This window comes from Ochotona curzoniae, unplaced genomic scaffold, assembly GCF_017591425.1.
Source record: "Ochotona curzoniae isolate NIBS_2020 unplaced genomic scaffold, NIBS_Ocur_1.0 contig_3520, whole genome shotgun sequence".
NCBI classification, from domain to species: domain Eukaryota; kingdom Metazoa; phylum Chordata; class Mammalia; order Lagomorpha; family Ochotonidae; genus Ochotona; species Ochotona curzoniae.
Genome location: NW_024465894.1, coordinates 11,932,780 through 11,955,828, shown reverse-complemented (window position 1 = coordinate 11,955,828; position 23,049 = coordinate 11,932,780). Strand labels below are relative to the sequence as shown.

At 55.8% G+C, this 23,049-nt stretch overlaps 1 protein-coding gene across 1 annotated transcript in view; it reads left to right on the top strand.

The window, feature by feature from the left end:
- VSTM2L (V-set and transmembrane domain containing 2 like) overlaps nt 1–21,467 on the top strand; it is a 30,292-nt gene extending 8,825 nt beyond the window's left edge. The window contains exons 2-4 of the mRNA XM_040981109.1: nt 13,555–13,724; nt 14,780–14,830; nt 20,236–21,467. Coding sequence (XP_040837043.1) covers nt 13,555–13,724; nt 14,780–14,830; nt 20,236–20,508 — 494 coding nt within the window. The 3' untranslated portion in view covers nt 20,509–21,467. The remainder of the gene's footprint in view (nt 1–13,554; nt 13,725–14,779; nt 14,831–20,235) is intronic.
- The last annotated feature ends 1,582 nt before the right edge of the window (nt 21,468–23,049 follow it).

Sequence of the window (23,049 nt, the reverse complement as noted above, 5' to 3'; positions counted from 1 at the left end):
GATGGCCCCGGGGCTGTCGACCCCAGGGAGGTACCAAGCCCCATCCCTGTTCCGGATGTCTTCTGGCTCAGTGCCTTTTGAGCACCATTGCCTCCCAAGCAGAGGGTACGAGAGGTCCTGGGTGGGGCAGAACCTCTTCAGCTAGGGCGCTGTGGTTTCTAGGGTTGCTCCTATGCTTGAAGAGCTTCAAGGCTAGTCGTACCTGCAGAGAAGAGGGTTGGGAGCCATGCAGAGGGAGGAGTAGGAGCAAGATGCTCCAGGGAGATGTAGAGAGAGCAGCTAGATTCCATCATAGACTGCAGACACGGGTACTGTGATCCTGCAGGAGCCCCACATGACCCATTTTGCAGATGAGAAGACCAAGGCTCTTCTCATATGCTCCCCATCAAGTGCACAAGGATTTCCATGTAGGTCACTGGAGACATTTGTGCTGCAAGGCCAGGTATCCCCTTCAGCAGGGAAGGGGCAGGTGCTAGAGCTATGCAGGTGCTGGCAGGACCAGTCAGCTGGCCTGGGCTGGGGTTGGAGGCTGGCACCCTCTGCAGGGAGCACAGGGATATCTGCCCACAATCTCCTGCTCCCTCTCTGCTGCCCTCTGAGACTCCTGGCCCTCCTGGCTCCCCCCGGAGTGCCTCCCCACCTCCATTTGTCCTCCTCTTCTGTGGATCTGGATGGCTCCTTCTTGGGCCTCTGGGGCTGCTGCCCCCGCCCCCTGCCAACTGCGCCCCAGTATGGCAGCATGAATGGGCCCTGCCCGGTCAGACGCTCAGCTCTTGGCACCCCACTCAGGCTGTCACAGCCTTAGCAGCCCTGAATGCAAGGGGCTGCCCACTGGCTCTGCAGTGTGTGCAGGGATGGGCAGAGCTGGTGCCCAGACATCGTTGTGCCTGCATTCCCTGGTTGGTCTCCGGCTCGCCACGCCAGCCCCTGCCCTGTCCCTGCTCCCTGCAGGCTTCCATGCTTGACTTTCTCCCTCCCACCCCTAGACCAGAAGTGGGGGAAGAGGAGGTAGGAATTCCACTGGGAAAACCGCTTAACTCTCACATCCTGCGAGCACCAAGATCCTGTGGGCCTCCTTAGATCTCCCCAAATCTGTGATTCTGCCATTGTCTCTCTCAACACACACCAGTGGCCTTGGAGGTGCTCTCCCCCTCCCATCTTCCCACTCCCCACAAGGGACCTGCATTGCCTCCTGGGGCCTCCATAGGGAGAGGAGGCCAGTGGCTGCTCCCCAGGTGGTTTGTGAGTATTAGCAGGACATTTTATTGTGTTTAAGAAGCACCTGTGTGGTGCCCTAGTTGCTAAAGTCCTTGTGTTGCATGTGCCAGGATCCCATATAGGCACTAGTTCTAATCCCAGCAGCCCTGCTTCCCATCCAGTTCCCTGCTTCTGGCCTGGGAAAGCAGTCGAGGACAGCCCTAAGCCTTGGGATCCTGCACCTGTGCGGATACCTGGAAAGAAGCTCCTGGCTCCTGGCTTTGGATCGGCTCAGTTCTGGCCATTATGGCCACTTGGGGAGTGAATCGACATATGGAAGACCTTCCTCTCTGTCTCTCCCCGTCTCTGTATATCTGACTTTCCAACAAAAGAAGCACCTCCATGACAGGAGCTATAGCTATAGCAGGTGAGCTTCGAAAACTCTGTGAAGCAGAGGAAGCCCTTGAATTCCACAGGAACAGGCCAGAGTGGCAGAGATGCACAATGCAGATTCCAGATTGCAGGAGCAGGAATTGGGGGGTTGAGAGAGGGGGACAGCACTGAGCTACTGCTGCATAGAGACCTCAGCTCTGTGGGTAGATGATGAAAGCAGGGCCAGGCAAGGACGGGGGCCACACGGCATGGGGGATGCACTGATATGTTCCTGATTAAGGTTTATTTGAAAGGTGGGGTGACGGGTCACAGAGGGCGAGAGATAACACTTCCATCTACCTGTTAACACCCCAGATGGTCACAATAGGCAGCTGGGCCAGATCTGAGTCTGAAACTCCACCCAGGTGTCCCACGTGCTTGCAGGGGACTGCTTTCCCAGATGCATTACAGGGAACTGGGTCAGAATGACAGGAACAGCCAGGACCCAAACTGACATCCATGTGGAATGCCTGTACTATAGCCATTCCTATAGTGTTACAGATACAAACACACTAACCTCTGGAACAAACCTTGCTATTAATGTCACCATTTTTCAGTAGAGGAGGCTTGGCACAGCATTAGCAGCCACTGACCATTTATGACCAGCACCCAAACATGTTAGTGATTTTACCTTTTTTACTAGGTGGAGTGCCCTTTCTCCCAACTGGCCAGGGCTGGGCATATACCCCACCTGGGTGAGTCTCTGCTTGTTAGGTCAGATGCTGAGCCACGAAGTACAGGGATTTGGTATAGTGGTTAAGATGCTATCTGGACGTTCACATCCAGTAATGGAAGGCCTGGGTTCAAGTCCTGGCTCCCCTCCCCAGTCCAGCTCCCCGATGATGCATACCTGGGAGGTAGCAGGTAATGGCTCAAGAACCTGGGCCCTAGCCACCCACACAAGAGACCTGTTCGGAGCTCCTGGCAACTGACTTTGACCTGGGCCAGCCTTGGATATTGTGGGCACTTGGTGGGATGAATCAATGGATAGCTGTGTGCACTGCTTCTCTCGCTGCCAAATAAAGGAATACAGTCCAGCAATGCGTGGCTCCCCCAAGTGGCCACTGTGAAGCAATGTCCTGCACATTGCAACAGGCTTTGCACCTGCCGTAGTTCCTTTAGGACCCCCGGAGAAGCCTTTTACCAATGATGACTCGGGTGCGAAGTGCAGCTCAGAGAAGTGAAGTCGCTCACAGAAAGCCACACAGCAATTCAGGAGAAAGCTGCAACTTGTATCGTCACCTGCACATCTTGGACCTCCCCCTCCCCCAGCCTCTGCCTTCCTCTGGCTCCCCCCACCGTCCACCCACCCCACTTCAGCTGCACATCCACACTTTCTGTACCCAGCGCAGGCTCAGAGGATCCAGCGTAGGTGCAGAATGAAGCAAGGCCTGGATTGAACCAGATCAGACCAGAGGCCCTTGCCCTGGGGTGTTCGCCTCCTCCAGCATTGAGCCAGGATCTACATACAGGGCAACTTTCCCTTGATGGCTCCTGTGTCATTCACAGTTAACCCATCCCATATACAGGTCCAGGATACCTTCACGTTTGAATGTGAAAATCACATCCCTACTGTGCTCTTCTGGGGCGCAGTGGAACCTCGGGAAGCTGCTCTCCCATTTTGGCAAGGGGGTCACTCTTCCCTTGGTTTACTCCTCCTCCATGTATGTCCTGGGCTCTCTTTGTTTCACTAGTAGCTGTGGGTCTCCAGCTCAGGCAAGGCCAGGGGAGCCTTAGGGGGAAGTTGTGAGTCAGGCTGGAAGACTGGCAGGTAGCTGGCAGGTAGGTCCCCATAGCAAAGCCAGGGGAAGGAAGGGGCTGGCCAGGAGTTGGGCATGGGACCACTGGCCATCAGAAGTCTGTGTGCCAAGCCCCTTCTGACTGATCCCAGGGAAGGGCAACCTGATGATGCTCCGACTTTAACGCCCACCCCTCGCAGGTCTCCTTTGTCAAGGAGAGAAGGAGATTGAAGCTTGGGCCCTTCCCTAGCCAGAATTTACGAATGCTGCTTGGTTTTCATGCTGTTTATTTCTACAGTTACCCTCTATTTATGGCAAGTGATGCTGATTTTCCGTTTATGGCAGTCATAAAAAAAAATCTCCGTTTAAGCTGAATTTATTTAAGTAAAAAAGGGAAAGCTGCTCTGAAAATTCATATTGGGTAAATAATACTACGGGTGGCGGCACCTAGGCTCCTATAGAACCAGGTCCCCGAAAGTTGTACGTGGGACCCCTCACTCCAGTGTGTTCCGTCCCGTCCTAGGCTCCTGCACAAACGCTGGGTGGCTGTCACGTCCATGCATAACCCTTTCCTTCGAAGCCCTCCCTGGCTGTCCGGGGAGACATGGCCTCTTTCCTCAGCATCACTCAGAACCTGCCCCTCCTCCCAGAGATCTCAGATGCTGTTTATCCTGCGTGACTAGGGTGGTGTGAGTGCAGGACACTTTGATTCTTGGCTGTGTGACTAGTGTACACCCTGAGCAACCGGATGTGGCAATGCAGACTGGGTTCCCTACACTGCTGGGACAGCAGTCGCTGATGTGTGGGCCCATCCTCCTGCACCCCCTCAGGTGGGGGTGGAGCCTGGTGCGCAGCTGGCTTGGGGCGGTGACATCAGAGTGGATCTCTTTCCCTTCTCCTGGCAGCTGGGGGCGGAGGGGAGGACTGGAATCCTTGGTGCCCACCCAGGCAGGCAGCTCGACCCCAGGATACACTGGGGCTCCTTCAGCTTTGTGACAGCGCGCTCTCCTGCCTGCCTCTCGCAGACAGGAGAGCTTGTCCGCTTTGCCTGCCTGTTGTAAATGGAGACACCCTCGCTCCTACTTGCAGCAAGCAGCCTGCCGGGGTCCAAGGGCTGCCCAGAAGGAACAAAGAAGAGCCTCACACTTCCTATGGCCCATCCGGGGGCAGGGGAGCTGAGTGGGGCGGAGAGAGGGCTCTGCTGCCTGCAGCCAGCCTTCCCTCCTGATGCAGGAATCTCCAGTCTGACCGGTCTTTCCATTTCAGAGAATTTCTAGGTGGGGAGCAGGGGCCTTGTAAAATTCAGGAGCATCCCTTTGCTAGTGAGAGCCCCTGCTGTTTTCCCTGTTCCAGCAGGGAGCGGAGGGGCTCTGTGCTGCCATCCATGCCGTGACCCACCCCGAGTTGAGCTAGGCAGAGAGCAACCTTCCAGGGAGCTGAAGCAGGGAGGGGCTTAGAGAAGTTTAGGGGTAACACCCGCCAATGTCTCTTTTTGCTGTGTGTCTGCAAGCCCTGACTCTCGCTCTCTGAGTTTGGGGACTTCCTCTGGAGTGAGGTTTGGTCTGCAGAGCCCAGAGGGCAGGAGAAGTCTCCTGCATTCAGTTTCAAGGCAGTGGATTTGACCTGGCAGCCCTGGGCAGACTCTGAGTTTGGGTTCCCAAAGCTGCTGGAAAGCATTTGAGGGGCTGTGGATAGCCTTTGCTCTGTCTCCATCACGGGGGTTTGGGGAGGAATCTTGGGCTATGGAGTTTAAAGGCCTGAGCTGAAATCCCAGCTCCCACTTCAGCTTGCTGTGTGGCCCGTGACACAGCTGCCCACGCCTTAGTTTCCCTTCTGGAGGAAGGGTTGGCAACCCTGGTCCTGCAGGATTCATGTGGGGGCTCCTACAGGGTGGCCCGGTCTGGCCTGTGGATGGCAAGTGTTGGGGGAGTGCGTGTGGAGCAGCCACAGCCCCTCCTGACTCTCTTGCGTTCCTTGTGTTGTCCCAGTTCGTTGTGGTTTACAGGGCGACCTGAGGGACCTGTCCCAGTCTACGTGTCTGACTGTCTGGCTGGATATGCCCTGGGTTGGGCCCACGTGGGTCGGGTGGGCTTGGGCAGCTGCTGATCATGACGATGTAAGACCCGCCTGCTTGTTTGTGTCTGCTTTGGGCCTGTTTGCGTCTCCATTCCTGCTCTGGGGGCACAGCCCCACCCATGGCTGCCAGAATTCAAGTCCTGCGGGTACCCAGTAGAAGTGGAGCGAATCAACAACTAGGTCAATACATTATCTCCTAGCTCCTGGCTTCTTCCCGTGCCGTTTCCAGCTCAAGTCCTCTGGCTTTAAACACTTCCTTTCTTATTTCATTCACTCAACACCTGTCTGGCCCCCACCTGTGCGTCATGAGGAGCTGGCCTACACTGGACAGCTGTCACTACCAGCTGAAGGCTGGGGAGAGAAGAGAGCTGAGTCCCTTCGGGGGCACAGAAGAGAATGCCCACCTGGCATGGGGCAGGAAGCCACCTGTATGCAGGCCCCACAAGGGGAACATAAGGAAGTGGCCAGACCTGCAGGCTTTGCACGCCCTACCCAGGATCTTATCCTTGGCCGCAGGGGCTGGCAGTGTAGAGCCGGGGGTGTGGGGGTCTTCCTGCATCTGCTGTCACCAGGGCCGGCATCAAGACAGCAGTGTTCTCTGCGCCCTGCTGTGTGCCCGGCATTAAACCAGCTGCCAGGGTACAGCAGCAAAGAGGGAAGCCTGCCTTTAATGTGCTCACATTCCAGTTGGGAGACGGACCTTGAGCGAGATAAATCAACAAAAATGCAAAAAGCAAGTGATCAGCAGTGAGGACAACAGTGAGCGGGCAGAGGGATAAAGAGAAGGAAGGGGACAGGGAAGAGCTCACTCCACGACGGCTGAGTGAGGCCTGAAGGAGGAGTGGACAAGCCCCGTGGACCTCGGGGACACGGGGTGACATTCCAGGCACACAGCAGAAAGTGTTTGTGGTGTCAAATCCATTGCTATGGGCCCAGCACAGTAGCCTAGTGACTAAAAGTCCTCACCTTGCATGCTCCAGTATACACGTGGGCAATGGTTCATATCTTGGCTGCTCCACTTCCCTACCAGCGCCCTGCTTGTGGCCTAGGAAAGCAGTAGAGATTGGCCTTAGGATCCTGCATCAGCATGGGAGATCCAGAAGAAGCTCCTGGCTCCTGGCTTTGGATCAGCTCAGTTCCAGCCATTGTGACTATTTGGGGAGTGAGCCAGCAGATGCAAGATCTTCTCTGTCTCTCCTTCTCTGAAAATCGACTTTCCAATAGAAGTAAATAAATCATTAAAAAAAAAAAAAAAAACTACTGCTTTGCGCCAGGGAAACCATTGGAAGATTTTTTTTTTAATGCTACTAAATGCCTGTAATGTTTACTTATTGCTACGCCCACGTTCAAGTGTGAAGACCCATGGCATTGGGCCCCTGCAGGGCCTCACGCAGGCATCACCAGTTAGTCTTCATTGTTCCCATGGATGGTGGGGACGGTGACCCCACTCTCACCTGCTCCTTCCGGCCCCTGGTGACTGCCGTGTGCCCTCTGCCCCTGTGCACCTGACGGCCACAGGCTCTCGCAGGAGCCCAGTCCTGCAGCACTCATGTCTCTGCAGGCGCACAGCAAATCCCTCCTGGTCCCACACTGTCAAGGTCCATCATCGCTGGAGCCCAAGCAGGAGTCCTTCCTTTTCGAGGCTGCAGAATTCTCCACTATGCATTGGCCAAACTTTGCTTGTCTGTGGGTCCTCAGCGATTTGGGGCAGGGGTGTCTGTGCAAAGTGGGAACCAGGCTAGGGGAACAGTAAGACCACTTGATTCTCTTGGCCCCTGCCCTGCTGCCTCCCTTCTGAGAGTGGCTTTCCTGATGAGGAACTGGCCCTGCCACCAGTCCCCACAGAGAGCCCTGGTTGGTTGTTTTTTTTTTTAATTTTAAAAATTATATTTGAAAAGCAGACTTACAGAGATGGGGAGACACAGAGAGAAGGATCTCCCATATGCTGGTTCACTCCCTAAATGACCATAACGGCCAGAGCCAGGGCCTGGTGCTTCTTCTGGATCTCCCACAGGGACCCAGGCACTTGGACCATTCTCTGCTGATTTTTGAAGCCATAAGCAGAGAGCTGGATCAGAAGTGGAGCAGCTGGGACTCGAACGAGAACCCACGTGGGGATGCCAGGCAGAGGCTTCATGTGCTGCACCACAGTGCCCGCCCTGCCCTTGATCTGGCAGAGACTGACAGAGAATGAGGGATGCCGGCTCTCCCAGCTTCCCGCAGCAGGCAGCCTCCCACTAGAGATGTGAAGATTGGAAAAGCAGGGAGGGAAAGGAGATGTAGGAGTGGAGCTGAGGGTCTGGGAGGGGCAGGTGCAGGGAGGAGCCAGGCTGGGAGACTGAGGGGGCTGGGGCTGGGCAGGGGCTGGGCTGGGGCTGCAGCTGTCAGGCCTGTGGAAGTCCTGCTGGCTTCGGAGGCGGGGGCGGGGGGGTGGCGGCAGAGCCCTGGAGGCTGGAGAGGAGGAGCAGGCGCTGGACTGATGGATGAGAGGCCCCAGGATCCAGGCATGACCGACATGCAGATGTGGCGCCCACTGCGTAAGCTGAGGAGGCAATAAGGAAGCATCTTTAAAAATCTCTCTGGAGTGCTTGAGTTCAAGTCTAAGATGGTACACTCCCCATCCAGCTCGCTGCTAACATGCCTAGGAAGGCAGTGGAAGATGGCTCAAGGGGTTGGGCCCGTGCACCCACATGGGAGACCAGGATGGAATTCTTGGCTCTTGGTTTTAGTTTGGCTCAGCCCTGTCACTGGCATTTAAACAGTGAACCAGTGGGTAGATTGTGTGTGTGTGTGTGTGTGTGTGTGTGTGTGTGTGTGTGTGTGTGTGTGTGTGTGTGTGTGTCTGCCTTCCAAGTAAATACATAAATCTTTTTCAGAAGTCTTTCTGGGGAGGACAGGATCGCTGAGCTGGAAGATGCAAGCAAGGAAGGAGTGCTATTGACTGAGCACGCTGAGCGTGTGCAGGAAGGAGGTGTGGCCCACTTCCTGGGTCCCTTTCATTGCCCCCTCATCCTCCCCTTTTTCAGATACACTGGGTTTCCCAGGAAGTAGGAGAGGCCTAACTGGATGGAGCCCAGGCTGGCTGGGAGGCAAAAGCCTTACTGTGTGTGTGTGTCCCCATGCCTGGGAGGGGGGGGGGCAGGAGGACCCTGGTCTGGTCTGCAGGTCACCACCCACCTATCCCAGAAGTTGGACCCAGTGGCTCTGCCCAGGACCGCAGAGCTGATGCCCAGGGGGTAATTACGCCATCGTTCTTCTAATTAAAAGCAGAAGAGAAGAAGGTATGGCATCCAATCAAGCCCCTTTGGCTTCCCCAGTGGAATCCTAATTTGTGGAGTGGGTTTAATTGTTTTTCCAGGGAGGCCAGCCCAGCTCACTCGGGCCCTGGGGCTGGAGAGGATGACAGCGTCCTTCTCCAAGTCTCTAATGACTCCCAGCCCCCTGGGGAATGACTGCACGCAGGCTGCTGGTTCAGGGACTGTGGGGGAATTCTCCTGAGCCTGGCAGTGGATGCTAACTTGGACATGGGGCAGGGGCAGGACCAGGATGGAGGCTGTGCAGGGGTGGTTTTCATTGGGTCAGAGAGAGGAGTGCTCTGCTGTAGACTCCAGAATTTGACTTCAGCTTAACTGTGGATTTCCTCTGTGGCAGAATGGGGCCAGCGATGGTCACCCCTGCTTGGCCAGAGCACGAGGAAATGGGGGTTAAGAGTTGAATTCCATGGCTGGTGCCAGGCAGGCAGCCTGGGTTTCTTAGAGATGATGATGATGATTGTCTCATCATCATCAACCTCGTCATTGTCATCACAACCATCGAAACACGCACCTGTGCCCTTGCAGCTCTGGGGGTTGAAGTGGCGATCTCACTCACTCGGCTGAGTTGGGTGGGTGAGGTAGGGCTGTCCACTTGCAGTGCAGAAGAGAGGAACTGAGCCCCGTGGGTCCTGGCAGGTGAGAAGGATGCAGGAGGTGGCATCTCTGGCTGAGCTGGGCCTGGTCCTTCAGACCACATCCCAATGGGGGCTCGCAGACTTGTGGTTCCTGGTTGCAGCTGCTGGGCAGACCTGGGTTCAGGGGCAACTTGGTATGACCATGCCTGTACCTTGCCTTCCCCATCTGTCAGGCAGCTGTAGATTTAAGAGTATCTGAGACGGGCAGGCAGCAGGTGCTCAGCATATAAAGTGGAATTTATTAAGACACAAAGCTCTCTGACCTGCCTCCTTCCCATCTTGGCTCCCACGCTTTCTGTTGCCAGGTGCACATAGCTCCACTATCCTTCAAGGTTTGGCTTATGTGCCACCTCCTCTCTGAAGCCTTCCCAGATTCTTCCCTTCCCCAGATGTAGAAGGCTCTGGGCCGCTGGAGCTCTCAGAACCAGCAGGGTTAACCTCCTTGGTCCAGAGGAGCACTCTGAGGCCCCAAGAGATGAGCAGTTCTCCCAAGGTCACACAGCAGGTCTGGATTCTCCCCCTTCAGGCCAGGTCTGCCGTTAAAGGGCTGCCTTTTCACCTGTGCAGGCTTCTAGGGAGAGACCTTGGACAGGGCTGTGTGGGGCGGAGCCTGGACAGGCCCTTCTGCTAGTTATGAATGGGAACACATCAAGTGACCCCAGTCCCAGTTTCCTGCTTGCCCTGTGTCCCCTAAATTAGAGCTAGTGGGATCCTCAGGGGAGCTCTCCACCGCAAGTCTCTGTTGGAGCCTGAAACAGCAGGGGCTTCCTGGGACAGGAGCCCCACAATGGGGTGGAGGGAGAGCCTAACCATTCTGGCTCCCAAAGTCCCAGCTCTGAACAAAGACCCTCCCTGCCCTGTAGGGTGGAAGTGGTGGTGGGGTACAACACCTCTTGCAGGAAGTCTTCCTGGATTGCCTGGGCCTGTCTAGGTCTTAGCACTCGGTGTGAAGCAGATTGTCCTGCCTGCCCCAGGACCCACGTGGGGACTATTCCTTGTGAAAAAAAAAAAAAAAGTTTTGTGAATGAAAAGGATCCCAATCTCCTGGGAAGAGTTTGGACTCAGGTTCAAGTTTTGACTCTGCTGTGCCGGGCCACAGGGGACCAAAGCAGCCCTTTACCACCTGCTAGGATGACCGCCTCGGTGGCCCCAAGCCCTGGGGGTGTGGCTGGCCTAGATGGAGGTGTTCTGTGAGCATGTGAAAGCCACTCCTGATTCAGAGACTCCGCGCAAAAAAGAATGTAAGATGTCTCATTAGTGCTGCTTAGTACATGGTGAAATAATAATTTTTTTATATCGTGGGTTAAAAATGCATTATTAAGATTAGTCTTACCAGGTTTTTCTTCTCACTCTGTCTCATGCGACAACCAGAGGATGGAATGTTCTGTGGTGCCTCTGGGCAGCATTGCTCCGTTTCTGATTCTGCTGGCCATGCCACGAGAAGCCCCCACCTGGGCTTCCTGTGCGGAATGGCCGCATCAGGCTCCAGGGTTCTGTTCTCTTAGGGGTTGGGAGGCCCTGGCAGAGACTTGGGGTTAGACCTCACTGAGCCCTGCCTGCTGGGACAGCTGGAACCAGATCCTGCGTCTACCGATTCCCCACCCCAGCCTTCACTAGGAGTGCAAGGAGCGGGTGGGTCCCGGGGCCGGGTGTCCAGGCAACCTTGGACCTGTGGGCAGAGCAGGGACAGAAGGAGGCTGGGCTTCTCCACAGGTCATCTGGCAGAGCCTCTACCAGGACAGCCCTAGTCCCCCCCCCCCCGCCATTCCTGGCACCCGCATGAACTGCTCCCCATGTTCTGTTGCCAGGCGTGGTCCTGGGAAGGACTGGGGTGCAGTCTTGAGCCCCCTCTCTGGTCTGGCCCCTGCCTGGCTCAGCCATCCAGGGCTGAAGAGGGCCCAGAAAGGCCTGGCCCCTGGCTCAGGGCGGGCATTCTCTGGTTTTGATGGCTCAGGCAGTGGCACTAGGGGGTCTGGCCATGTCTGTGCCACTGTCTCAGATCCAGCAAGGGGACTTTTCCTTCTCCCACTTCTCTTTCTCTCTCTCTCTTTTAAGATTTATTTGTTTTTATTTTAAAGGCAGATAAGATTTACAGAGAGAAGGAGAGACAGAAAGATCTTCTGTCTGCTGACTCACTCCACAATTAGCTGCAATGGCCTGAGTTGAACTGATCAGAAGCCAGGAGCCAGAAGCTTCTTCCTGGTCTCCCACACAAGTCCCACACTTGGACTATCCTCTACTGCTTTCCCAGGCCACAGCAAAGAGCTGGAGGGAAGTGGAGCAGCAGGGGTGCGAACTGGCTCCCATATAAGATCCCGGTGTGTGCAGGGCAAAGATTCAGCCACTGAGCCATCATGCCGGGCCCTCCAACTTCTCTTGGCACAGGTGCTCGGCAGAGGGATAGGCACCAAGGCAGAACCTGGCATCAGGGGCAAGGAACCATGGCTCCCTCCAACTGCTTCTCCATGGCCCTGCTGCATTTTGCAACACAGGTGTCAGAGAAGGCTTTAAGGGTTGAGGTCCCTTGGCACTAGCCCCTCTTCACTGCTGCCCATCATCTCTATTCATACCTGCAACCATCCATTTAGCCACAAAGCACTTCTCGTGGGCTTGTCCTCTGCCGAGGCTGTTCTGGTTACTGGGAACCTGTCAATGGACCGGACAGGCACCCATCATCTCTTGACTCCAGGAAGGGCAGGCAGACAGCACGCCGATGGGTATGTTACATATGCCATGACCTACACATGGCTGTTCCCATTGACACGCACATGAGTTAAACTGAAATGGAATCAGAAACTCGGGTCCATGTCAAGTGTTCAGCAGGTATATGCGACCACTGCATTGGCTCAGTCCTTGTCCCATCTCATCCCAAAATGGTCTGTGTCAGTTCTGACCATGTTGGAAAGGAGGGGTGACTTAGGGTGCTGGGTTTTGGGAAGGGATGCAGAGTCCATGAGGTGGTTAGGATAAGCCTGGGGAGGTCCCGTGGGACAATGTGCAAACTTTGATCTTGGGGTCGGGGGTGCTTCACACTTTCTGGGGCCCAGACACTTGCTGTTTGGTGGAGGCTCCATGTGGGGCCCCCGCTCCAAGCTGATCAGTAAGGGCAGAGAGCCTGGAGGAGCTTCCCCAGTGCCCAGCAACCAGAACCCTGAGGCTGTTGGGGCAAGAGGATGAGACAGGGAAGAGGCCATCTCCCTGCCCTGGACAGTGCTCTCCATCTTGTCCTGACTGAACTGAGCAGAGACAGATGGAGGCGAGAAGGAACCCCTGGGGTCAATATGTTGCCCTTCTGCCCACCTGGTTGAGAGCAGAAGGGAGTGGAAGGGGCTAACAGTTCCTGAGTGACCTGTGCACCTGCTGTTTCCAGTGAGGGAAGCGGAGTGGCGTCAGCTCTCTTGCCAAGAGAGGAACATTAGGAAGAAGACTAAAACAGAACAAGCTGGGGAGGGGCTGGTCCAGAGGAAGTAGGGCCTTGTGTTTTTGTGTTACCTGGTGATATGATGGAGCAACAGATGGGGTGGGGCTTCTGTGTTGGGTCTTAGGGACACTGGAAATTGGGGGTACCCTGAGAGGGCAGGGACCTCTGCTTACTTTGTACCCACTCTCAAAGTGGTGGCAAATGGTGGACACTATGGCCATACACAAGGCCTAGGTGGATCAAAGGGGTCTGCTCACAGATCAGACCGGAAACTGATTGGGGCAAGAGGGTCTGAAGCTTCACCTGGCAGGACCCGGGCAGGAGTCCAAGTTCTCCACTGGGTACAGTGGGAGGGCTCTGGGCAGGGGAAGGAGCAGGTGCAATCAAGCTTGATCAAGATGCTGCACAGGTCTGGGAATAACCGAGTGATGGAGGATGGGGGATTCTTGGGCATTGGGCTAGAAGAATCTAGAAGTGATGAAATTGGCAGCCCCCCTCCCTGGCCTCCTAGCTTCTGTCACCCCCCGCAGAGGCCCAGCTGTTTTTGTGGCATCCAGAGCCCAAGATCTCTTGCCAGCTGCTACTGGCCTATCTCCCCAGGTGCGCGTCTGGACCCAGGCCAGCACCACCTGCCCCGCCCCTCCCTCTAACCCTTTGGCTGGCCCCGCTGCTTGCACCTCCCTGACCCTGACGCCTGCTTTGCTGACTGTGGGACAACTGCTCCTTTGTCTCCTGCACAGCCCTGTTCACAGAGACGCCCCACGACATGACAGCACGGACAGGCGAGGATGTGGAGCTGGCTTGCTCCTTCCGGGGCAGCGGCTCCCCCTCCTACTCGCTGGAGATCCAGTGGTGGTACGTGCGGAGCCATCGCGACTGGACCGACAAGCAAGCGTGGGCCTCCAACCAGGTACTGCCCTGGGAGACGCTGAGGGGCTGTGAGCTGTGTGTGCGTCCTGCCTGTGTGTACCACACCCCTGCCCGCTGTCTGTGCCTGCAGCTCGTACTAAGGGTTTATTCCACACACAGTAGAGCCTGCAGCTGCTGGCAGAACAAACAAGAGGAGTTAGGAGCCAACCCAAAACTGACAAGGTGTCGGGGGGTAAACCCACCAGCTCCCTCGTCCCTCCGCTGGTGTGACTGAGGAGTGTTCTGCTCCCTTTCCCAGCCATGTCCAGCACGGAGAGGGACCGAGCTCCAGCTGCCTGCAGTGGGAACTGCTGGGTAAACAAACGCCTCCCATGCCCAGCTTCCCACCCTTCCTGTCTCTTTCCATTACATTTTCCTGAGGCCACCTCCCCGGTAATCTACTCACACCTGACATTGTCTCTAAGTTGATTTGGAGGCACTCCATCTAAAATACATGGAATATGCAAGCACTTGCATACCCACCTTTCGGGCATCTGTGAACACAGGTAGGTACACACATTCACATACACACTGCACCAGGCTGCTACATGCCCTCCGTGCTTAGGAGCAAGCCACTGGCACACACAAGGACACTGTGGCCTGTCCAGCTCCTGGAGGTGGCCTCACAGGACTCCGATCCTCTGATGGCTGCAGAGAGAGGTGCAGGTGTTTGCAGCTGCAAGGTCAGCTTGCAGGAGCATAGTATGTGGGCTGGGCCCCAACAGTACCCATCCCAAGCATACATTCATGGTCATGTGCATGAATGCTGGCAGCACACAGCAGCTTTACAGACATGCCTCCAGGGGACAAATCCAGTAAGCTCTTAGATTTTCACCGGCTCACACACCTACAGTTGTGTTTCCTTGTGTCTATTTTAGCTTCTTTTGTCCTGACCCCGGCCCCACTGTCCTCTGAGTAGACACAGAGAGCTGAGGGGTCCAATTCCAGGCTCCTGTCCCCAGTGGCACCGTTTATAGTCTTCCTTGGCCCCACCCCCACTCTTACTGTGCTAACACCTTGTCTCTGCTCTGTCTCTCCCCTTCACTCTCCCACCAGCTAAAGGCATCTCAGCAGGAGGACACAGGGAAGGACGCCACCAAAATAAGTGTGAGTATTTTTTTTTAAGATTTATTTTTATTGGAAAGCTAGATTTACACAGAGAAAGAAAAATAGATCTTTCATCTGCCGGTTCACTCCCAAATGGCCGCAATGGCCCAGAGTTGAGCTAATCCAAACCCAGGAACCAGGAGCTTCTTTTGGGTCTCCCATGCAGGTGTGGATCCCAAGGTTTGGGGCCATTTTTCTGCTGTGTAACCAGACCACAAGCAGGCAACTGGATGAGAAGTAGAGCAGCCGGGACATGAACCAGCGCCCATAGGGGATAAAGGCAGAAGGAGGTAGAAGATTAGGCAGTTTTGACAATGTCTGCCTTGCTGGACTTTAATGGAGAATACAGCAGAAACTTAAAAACAAAAAATGAGGAAGGGGGCAGGAGATTTGGTCAATCCAGGTCAGTAGGGAGCTTGGGTCAGGAGATGGAGGAGAAGAAAAGGGGAAAGGAGGAGAAGAAAAGGGGAAGGGGAAATGATGACCTGGCCTCCAGGGGGAGATGGGGACTCCAGGATGGGCTAGGCCACTGAGAGCTTGGCTCTATGGGACGGGCGCAGTACTCACCCATCCCACAGATGGGGCACGAAGGGGCCAGGAGTCAGACACTTGCCAGAGGTCACCCCAAGACCAAGTGGGGTTACTGAGGTCTTGGTCTCTGGGCGGCACCAGAGCTTGGGTGAGTTCAGGGACTTTTGGGGTGGGAGTACCCATAGCCAGCCCTCAGGGAGGCAGGAGGTGGGAGCAGGCTGGATTTGTGCATGGGGCTGTATCAGCCAGGCGCAAGGCTACAGTGAACTGCTGGTAAAAGCAGGTGCCCTTGGGAGCACAGGGTGTGTGTGTGTGTGTGTGTGTGTGTGTGTGTGTGTGTGTGTGTGTGTGTGTGTGTGTGTTGTGTTTGGTTCTTTCAAGTTGTTTCAAGGATTTGTGAGTGAACTCAGGAACCCAGGGCCAGTTAGACACAGGCATACAGCAGAACCAATCCAGAGATTGTGGTATAGAGATAGGGTACCAGGGGACCTGGGGTTGCAGACTTAGGAATCAGAGGAGCAGAGTGAAGGCTCCTACGACTGCTCCTGCAAGAGCAGGGAGGAGGCAAGAACAGAGGCCCACCTTCTCAGCATCACTGGTGCTGTGTAGCTTGTGATGCAGGTGGGGGTCTGGCCACATAAGCTGTGTCCAGCTCCAGGCAGCTACCAGTCCACTTGAAATGAACATGGTCTGCAAATCATACCAGGTCTAAAGTTCCATCACTTGCCCAAACACCCACTGGGTAAGCTCTGGTAGGAAGAGACATGCATACATTCACATGCATACACACACACACACACACACACACACACACATGTCTTCATCCCAACTCCCTGCTGTGATTTTGTTTGGGGTTTAAGGAGTAGCTCAGACTAAGAACGATCTAATTGGCTTACAGGATTAGAAGTCTGGGCTGCTGGGCTCCTTGCAAGGGGATGTGCACGTGCTAGTTAGTTACAGAAACTCATATGTCCGTGTGATTGCATCGTCATCGCTCCCCCACCAGGTGCACCTGCTATTCCGGCACCAGCCAGGGCACTGGTGGAGGAGGGGACATATTAGGAAATGTTCAGGCCCAGGCCCAGCTCCTCCTGCAGACAGCACCCCATGAAGGACTGCTCTCAGAGACAGATGCACCTGTGAGTGGAGACCTGGGCTCCTGCAGGCTGGCGAAAAGGCTCAGCTTCTCTTCCAGGCCATCTCCCCCTTCTAATGTACCAAAGCATGTCATCACAGCCTCCATTATAGGAAGGGTTGAGCACACATCCATTTTACAGGTGGGGCAGCCAGGCTACCCCTGCTCTCCTCCCCCTCCCAACCCCGGCAGCCTGTCTGCTCCTTGCTATTTCCCACCTGCAAGCCCTGACACAGACCAGTCCTTCTGCATCAGAACCAGCTCCCCTTTCTCTCATTTCAGAGCTCAGCTCTGGGAGTCTGCCCTGCAGGCTGTGCTCAGCCAGTGTCCATAGCCTCTCCCTGTGGCTGATTGCCCACTTGTGTGTCGGCTTCATGCCTTCCTGCCCCTGAGGTGGGGGCTGGGACTGTACCTGGTCAGTCCACTGTTAACATCTCCAGAGCCCAGCACAGAGCCTGGCACCAAGTAGATGCCCAGTAAATATTTTTTCAAGTGACTGTCATATGCACATGGACCCAGACCAAGTCACAGACATGTGTGTGCACGGGTGATGCCACTAGACATCATGGACCTTGGGGGATCCAAGCTGTGTATCCACAGGGGGCAGCTGAACAGGCAGCATCTCCATGGTGATTAGGGTGCTCACTCTAACTGCTGGGTCCTAATTTGATCTGAAAAACATGGTGTGGATCTGACCGTGCATTCTGCAGGCTGAGCAGTGAGCAGACCTAGGAACCCGCGAGTCTCCACTTCATGGTGAGGAAGTGCTAAGGGCTTCCAGGAGTCTAGTCCCAGGAGGGCTCTGTGAGCCCTCAAATCAAGTCCGGGTCTCACACTGACCTTGCTTGGGAAGGTCTGCCTCAGAGTCTTTGTCCTGCAGCCAGTAGGAGCCATGGGGTCGGCACTTGGCAGCCTCCCTACATCTGCCTTTCCTCTGGGAGCTGCTGGCTGAGGCTAACAGAAAAATGCTTTGGAAACTGTAGAATGCCATGGACACAGCTTTGTAAGTGACAGACAGTGCTCTGTGGCTCATCTGGAAACTTGCAAACCTGTTTGTGAACCCTCAGGTGCCTATCCCAGCACAAGGGCAAGTTAGTGTGGGGAAGGGCTCAGAGCCACGTGGAGGAGTCGTTTGTGTGGAGAGCATGGGTGTCTGGGATAATAATGATAAAAATAATAATGCTGAAATAGAGCAGCTAGCATTTACTGAGCCCTCATTGTGTCAGGAGCCATGAGGAGCACTTTCCAGGAATCAGCTACATAACGTGGGTCTGGGGGAGGTGCATAAAACCCATGATCACCATGATAGACAGAAAAGTTACAGCTGTGATCAGTAAGAGGCGTGCTGCTTAGAGGAGACTCAAGTTGGCCTGGGGGCCAGGTGGGCTTCCTGGAGGAGATGCTGTCTGCCATGAGGGTTTTTCATGGGGACATATGACAGCTGTGTGACTGTTGTAGAGGAAGGGTGGGGAAGTGCGGGGAAGAGGCTGGACTCACAACCTGATGAGAGGCCAGGGCCAGTGCAGGGGAGGCCAGTGCTGGGGAACGAGGAAAAGGGGCCGCAGGGAAGATCCACGGGAGTCCCCCGTGGGCTGTGCTGCAGAGGGAAGAAAATTGAGACAGTGACCCGGACAGGCAGACAAGGCTGTCTGAGACCTAGACTGTCTAGAAAACCCCTGCTTTGAGCTCTGGATGCACAGAGGGACAGGAGGGCTGCTGTTGGGGAGCTGCAGGGCAGGGTCTGACCTGGGACAGGGACCATGTGACCCCCACTCAGGGGGCTGCACAACAGCCAAGAGGCCACCATAGTGCCACCAATCTTCTTGGCAGGGCTGGGAGGAAAGAGCTGGCCCCAGGGCATCCCTGCAGTGCCTGGAAGGGGCCGGGAGGGAGGCAGCTGCGCTTGGCTGTAGCAAGGACTTGGCCTTGTCTCTTTCAGCATAATTAGGTGCTTAATTGCACTGCGCAGGCCTGTCGATGCCCGTGCCCAGGTGATTATGATTTACAGTCAGGCTGCCCTAGGACTCCCTCCACGTGGCCTCTCCAGCTGCACTGCAGGACTAGCTCGAGGGTTGCCTGTGTGGTCCCTAAGCCGCCAAGTACACACACAGAACCCTGGATGCTCCCGCCACCCCGAGGGGCAGGACCAGCTGGTACAGCCCCCACAGGATGAGGTTTGGGGCTGCCCTTGCATAAGACACAGGAGGGGGTTGGAGGTGGGGAATGGGACAGAACTGTGATTCTGTATTCCCCCAAGGTGCGGCAAAGGTCTGGTGTCTGTCACCAGCTAGATGGCCTTGGGAAAATCCTTTCACCTCTCCAAACCTCAGTTTTCCTGCTCGCACAGTGGGTGTCCTGGCTGTGCCTCCTCATGGGGTTGTTTGTGGCTGCGGTAAAACCACGAGGCACCTGCCCGTTGCCCCACAGTGAGGGTGAGAGTGGAGGGACCCCACTCTGCTGTGCTGTTCTGTGCCAGTCTGTAGATGGTGCACAGAGGGGCAGGCCCTGGGGCCTCAATGCACCTGTTTTTTCAGCCTTTGTGTGGCATCTCCATTAGACACGCAGGTGTTGCTGGGGTCTAGCTGGTCTATAGCTGTATGCCCTGCAGCCTGTGGGGCTCACAAAACATCTTTTGAATGAATGGATGATTCTGGCCTCTCCCACCCACCCACAGCAGAAAGCTGAGGTTGGGGTACAGGTGATGGGAGGGGTAGAGCTGGTCCCAGCACCCCTCCAGGCTCCCTGTTCCCCTCCTCCTCTCCTAACGGAAGGAACTCTTACTCTTAAAGCCACATCTATGTGCTGGAAAGTCATGGCCTCAGTGGCCCCAAGGGAGTGGAGTGGACTTGGGTGGAGCTGGGCCACACAGCGCCCCCTCCCCACACGCGCTGCTCCTAGGGCCGGGCATTAGTGCCCCATTAGCACCTTGTAGGGCTGACAAATGAAGGATAATTAATATCCATGAGGGAAACAGATGTGAGGTGATTCACTCCCGCTGTGCACTTGCTACAGCGTCGCCCGCCCGCCCGCCTCGCCCGAGAGAGTGGCAGAACTGGCAGGAAGGCATGGGCTGCAGCCGGGTCTGGCACTGGAGAGGGTGTGCCTGCCAGGAGCCTAATGGGCTCTCTCTGTTTATAAAAATCTCCCTGTCACCTATTTATTTGAGAGATAGGCACACAGACAGATATCTCACCTGCTAGTTCATCCCCCAAATGCCTGCTATGCAATGACCAGGGATGGCTGCAGCCAGGAGCCCAGAACTCAACCCCGTCTTCCAGGAGCTTGATTTCTTGAGCTGTCACCTGCTGTCTTCCAGGGTCCACTTCAGGGGGAAGCTGGAGGTGGGAGCTGGAGCTGGGACACAGACGCCAGCTCCTGTCATATGGCATAGATACGTGTATCCTAATCCGTATCTAAACTGCTGAGCCAAAGGCTGCCCCAGCCCCAATTCGTAAACTTCTGCACACAGAAGAGAGTATTTATGAACAGAGAGCGTTGTGCAAGGAGATGGCTTCCTGAGCCTCCCCCCAGTTCACTCTCACTGCTGTGCCATATTCCATGGCATGGTCCCATCACTGCTGACGCTCCGTTCTGTTGACGGATGCTCAAGTAGCCTCTCGTCTGTCTGCTGTGCAACTCTGGCTCCTGAAGGCATCCAGGGGTGTTCCTCTGCCAGACGCACACTCTTCTGTCCATTGCCCAGGTGGACAGGTCACACTGTCTTTCTGTTGCCCCCCAGGTGGTCAAGGTCGTGGGCAGCAACATCTCCCACAAGCTGCGCCTGTCCCGGGTGAAGCCCACAGACGAAGGCACCTATGAGTGCCGTGTCATCGACTTCAGTGATGGCAAGGCCCGGCATCACAAGGTCAAGGCCTACCTGCGGGTGCAGCCAGGCGAGAACTCGGTCCTGCACCTGCCTGAAGCCCCTCCTGCCGCGCCCGCCCCACCGCCCCCAAAGCCGGGCAAGGAGCTAAGAAAGCGCTCGGTGGACCAGGAGGCCTGTAGCCTCTAGCCTGACACCTGCCCCACCCCGCCTCGCCCCATCCTGGAGTGCAAGAGGCGCTGCTGGACCGTGGGGACGGGGCTGTCTGCGGCCAGCCAGCCACTTCCCTAGCCCCCAGGCTGCCCTCCGCGCCCTCCATCCTTGCTCAGCATGTAAGCTCCCACCCCTTCCCCCACCCTTCCCAGCCCTGCAGGGACCTGGTTCAGCTGGGAGGAGGTGGTCCTGGGCTCCCGGGAGCAGCCACTCTGGATGCTGGCAAGGTGAGGCAGGGGGTGGGGACCATACCGGAGCCCTGGATGCCCGCCTCCTTCTGCTGCCAGCTTCCGTGGAGTCCCATGTTTTGCTTTACCTGCTTGTCTCCTGTCCTGTCCTGAGCTGCCGCTGTCACCACCGGAGCCTCCCAGCCAAGCCCCCTCCTTCCTGAGGTTTCCCGTTCTGATCTGGGAGTGACCCCTCCCTGTATTTGGACTTGAATTTTCTGAGCAGAGCTAGGGCCCCTCCCTGGGTGGAGAGCTGGGGACGGTAGCCCCTTAGCAGGGTCGCTCACAGGGGTCCTGGGAGGGGAGCCCCATGTGCCACTGCCTCCGGCCGGGTTGTCCTGCTCGGCCTGACAGCTTGCTCTCAGACCCTCTCCTCCCCTCCTGCCCCAGGGAGAGGGGAACCAGGCATCTCTGACCCTCCCCTGCCAGCTCCATGCAGAGATTTGCACCAGCAGGACCCCTGCGAGGGTCTCTGAGGCTCCCTTAGGAGCCCCCTCTGCCAGCCCTCTTGGGACCCGTGCCCAGCACCCTGGAGGGGCTGGGGCTGTTGGGAGTCCAGAGCTCCCCAGAGCTGCCCGTCTACCAGTTCCCCTCCATTCCCCTTGAGGGACACCTGCCCCTACTGACTTGTAAATATTTCTTTGGGGCTCAAACCTCTGGCCAGCCTCTCGAGGATGGAGTGGGGCCTGGGGTAGAGGGAGGGCTTTGCCTAGGGGGAAGAGGGTATCCCTGTACAAATGATCCAATCGTGACTACCAGCCAACCTGAATAAAGTGGTTTAAAAACCCTCCAGGCAGTATTTTCTTCCGGGGCATGGGCAGGTGGGGAAGGGCTCAGCCCACACCTGGGCCAGCTGGACCTGGGACGGGTGGGGTGGGCAGAGGGGAGAGGGCACAGGAAAACCAGCTACGTGCAGGTCCTCTCCCATTACCAGGCACACTGCAATGCTAACTGAGCAACACAAAGGAATGCCGTTCTGACCTGGGCTCCAGGAGTGGGCAACCTTCATTCTGCCAGAAGCCATTTGGAGACTTATCATGTGCGGACCTTACAGAAACATCAACTTAAAAATTCACCTGCTATCGATTGGTTGAATTGTGGTCCTGCCTCTGGTCACCTTGCCATGATCACACCAGATGATGTCATGAGCCTCTCGCAGCCTGGATGGTTCCCCCACCCCCACCCCGCACTCCTGGATCTGTGCTGAATGACAGCAGGCAGACACAAGAAGCCACCCACCATGTGATTGTGTTTGCATGAAATGCCCAGAATAGGCCAACTCCAGAGAAACCCGAAGAAGGGTGGTCTGAGGAGGGGAGTGACTGCTCATTGGTGTCGCTTGTTGCTGAAGGGTGTGGTCTGAAATTGATAGCAGTGATGATCACACAGCTAACAGATAACCTGTTCACCAGAACATATTGAGTGTGTGCTTAGAGGGTGCTGCACGGGGTGTGGATCACACACTCAATAAAGCTGTTCCAAGAAACACAGTAGCAGGCACCTGGTGGTATGTGACTGTTAGATGAAAGTTGCAGTCCCCCTTGTCCTTGACCTCAGGACATAGCTGGGGTTAGTGGCTTGAGCAGGTGTGAGGGATGGAGATGTTAAACCTGAGGTTGGGGGAAGGCTGTGACAAGCAGAAAACCCAGGCCCTGCCCGCAAAGGCTCAGAAAAACCTTGGTGCCTCTCCCAGTTCATTGAAAGCTGCTTCTCCCTTTGTGCCCAGGATGGCAATAACCCCAGGTACAGGGAGCACTGGCTGTGGGTGTTCAGGCCCCTCTAGACTATTGGACACCCCGTTGCCAGGCTCTGCAGCTAGCTAGTGACCCTGAGGGGTTAGTGTGTAGTCACAGCACAGGAACATGTTCTGAGGTGTTGTCGTGGGAAGGTCCTGGGGGGTGCTGAGCCAGGCTGGCAGGTGGTGCTGCGGTCAGCGGTGTAGTCTGTGAGTGCCCCAGGTGCTGCTGGCCTGGTGTGGTGCTGTGTTGTATGCTCGACTGTCTACTGTGAGTAGGAGTGTATTCTAGTAAATGGGTGAGCCAGTAATAGAGTCGTTCACTATGATCAGCTCAGATGGGCTGTGTGGAACCGTGCTACATGTTTACACAACAGTCGGCTCACTCCAGCACCAGCGTAAGGTGTAACAGGTGGCACCACACCCTGTGATGGCTGCAGCGTCACTAGGTGATGGGGATAGTTCGCTCTGCTTTAATCTTGTTCACTTTGAAATCTTTATTTCTTTATTTGAAAGGAAGAGAAAGAGAGGTCTTTTATCCACACCTTCATTCCC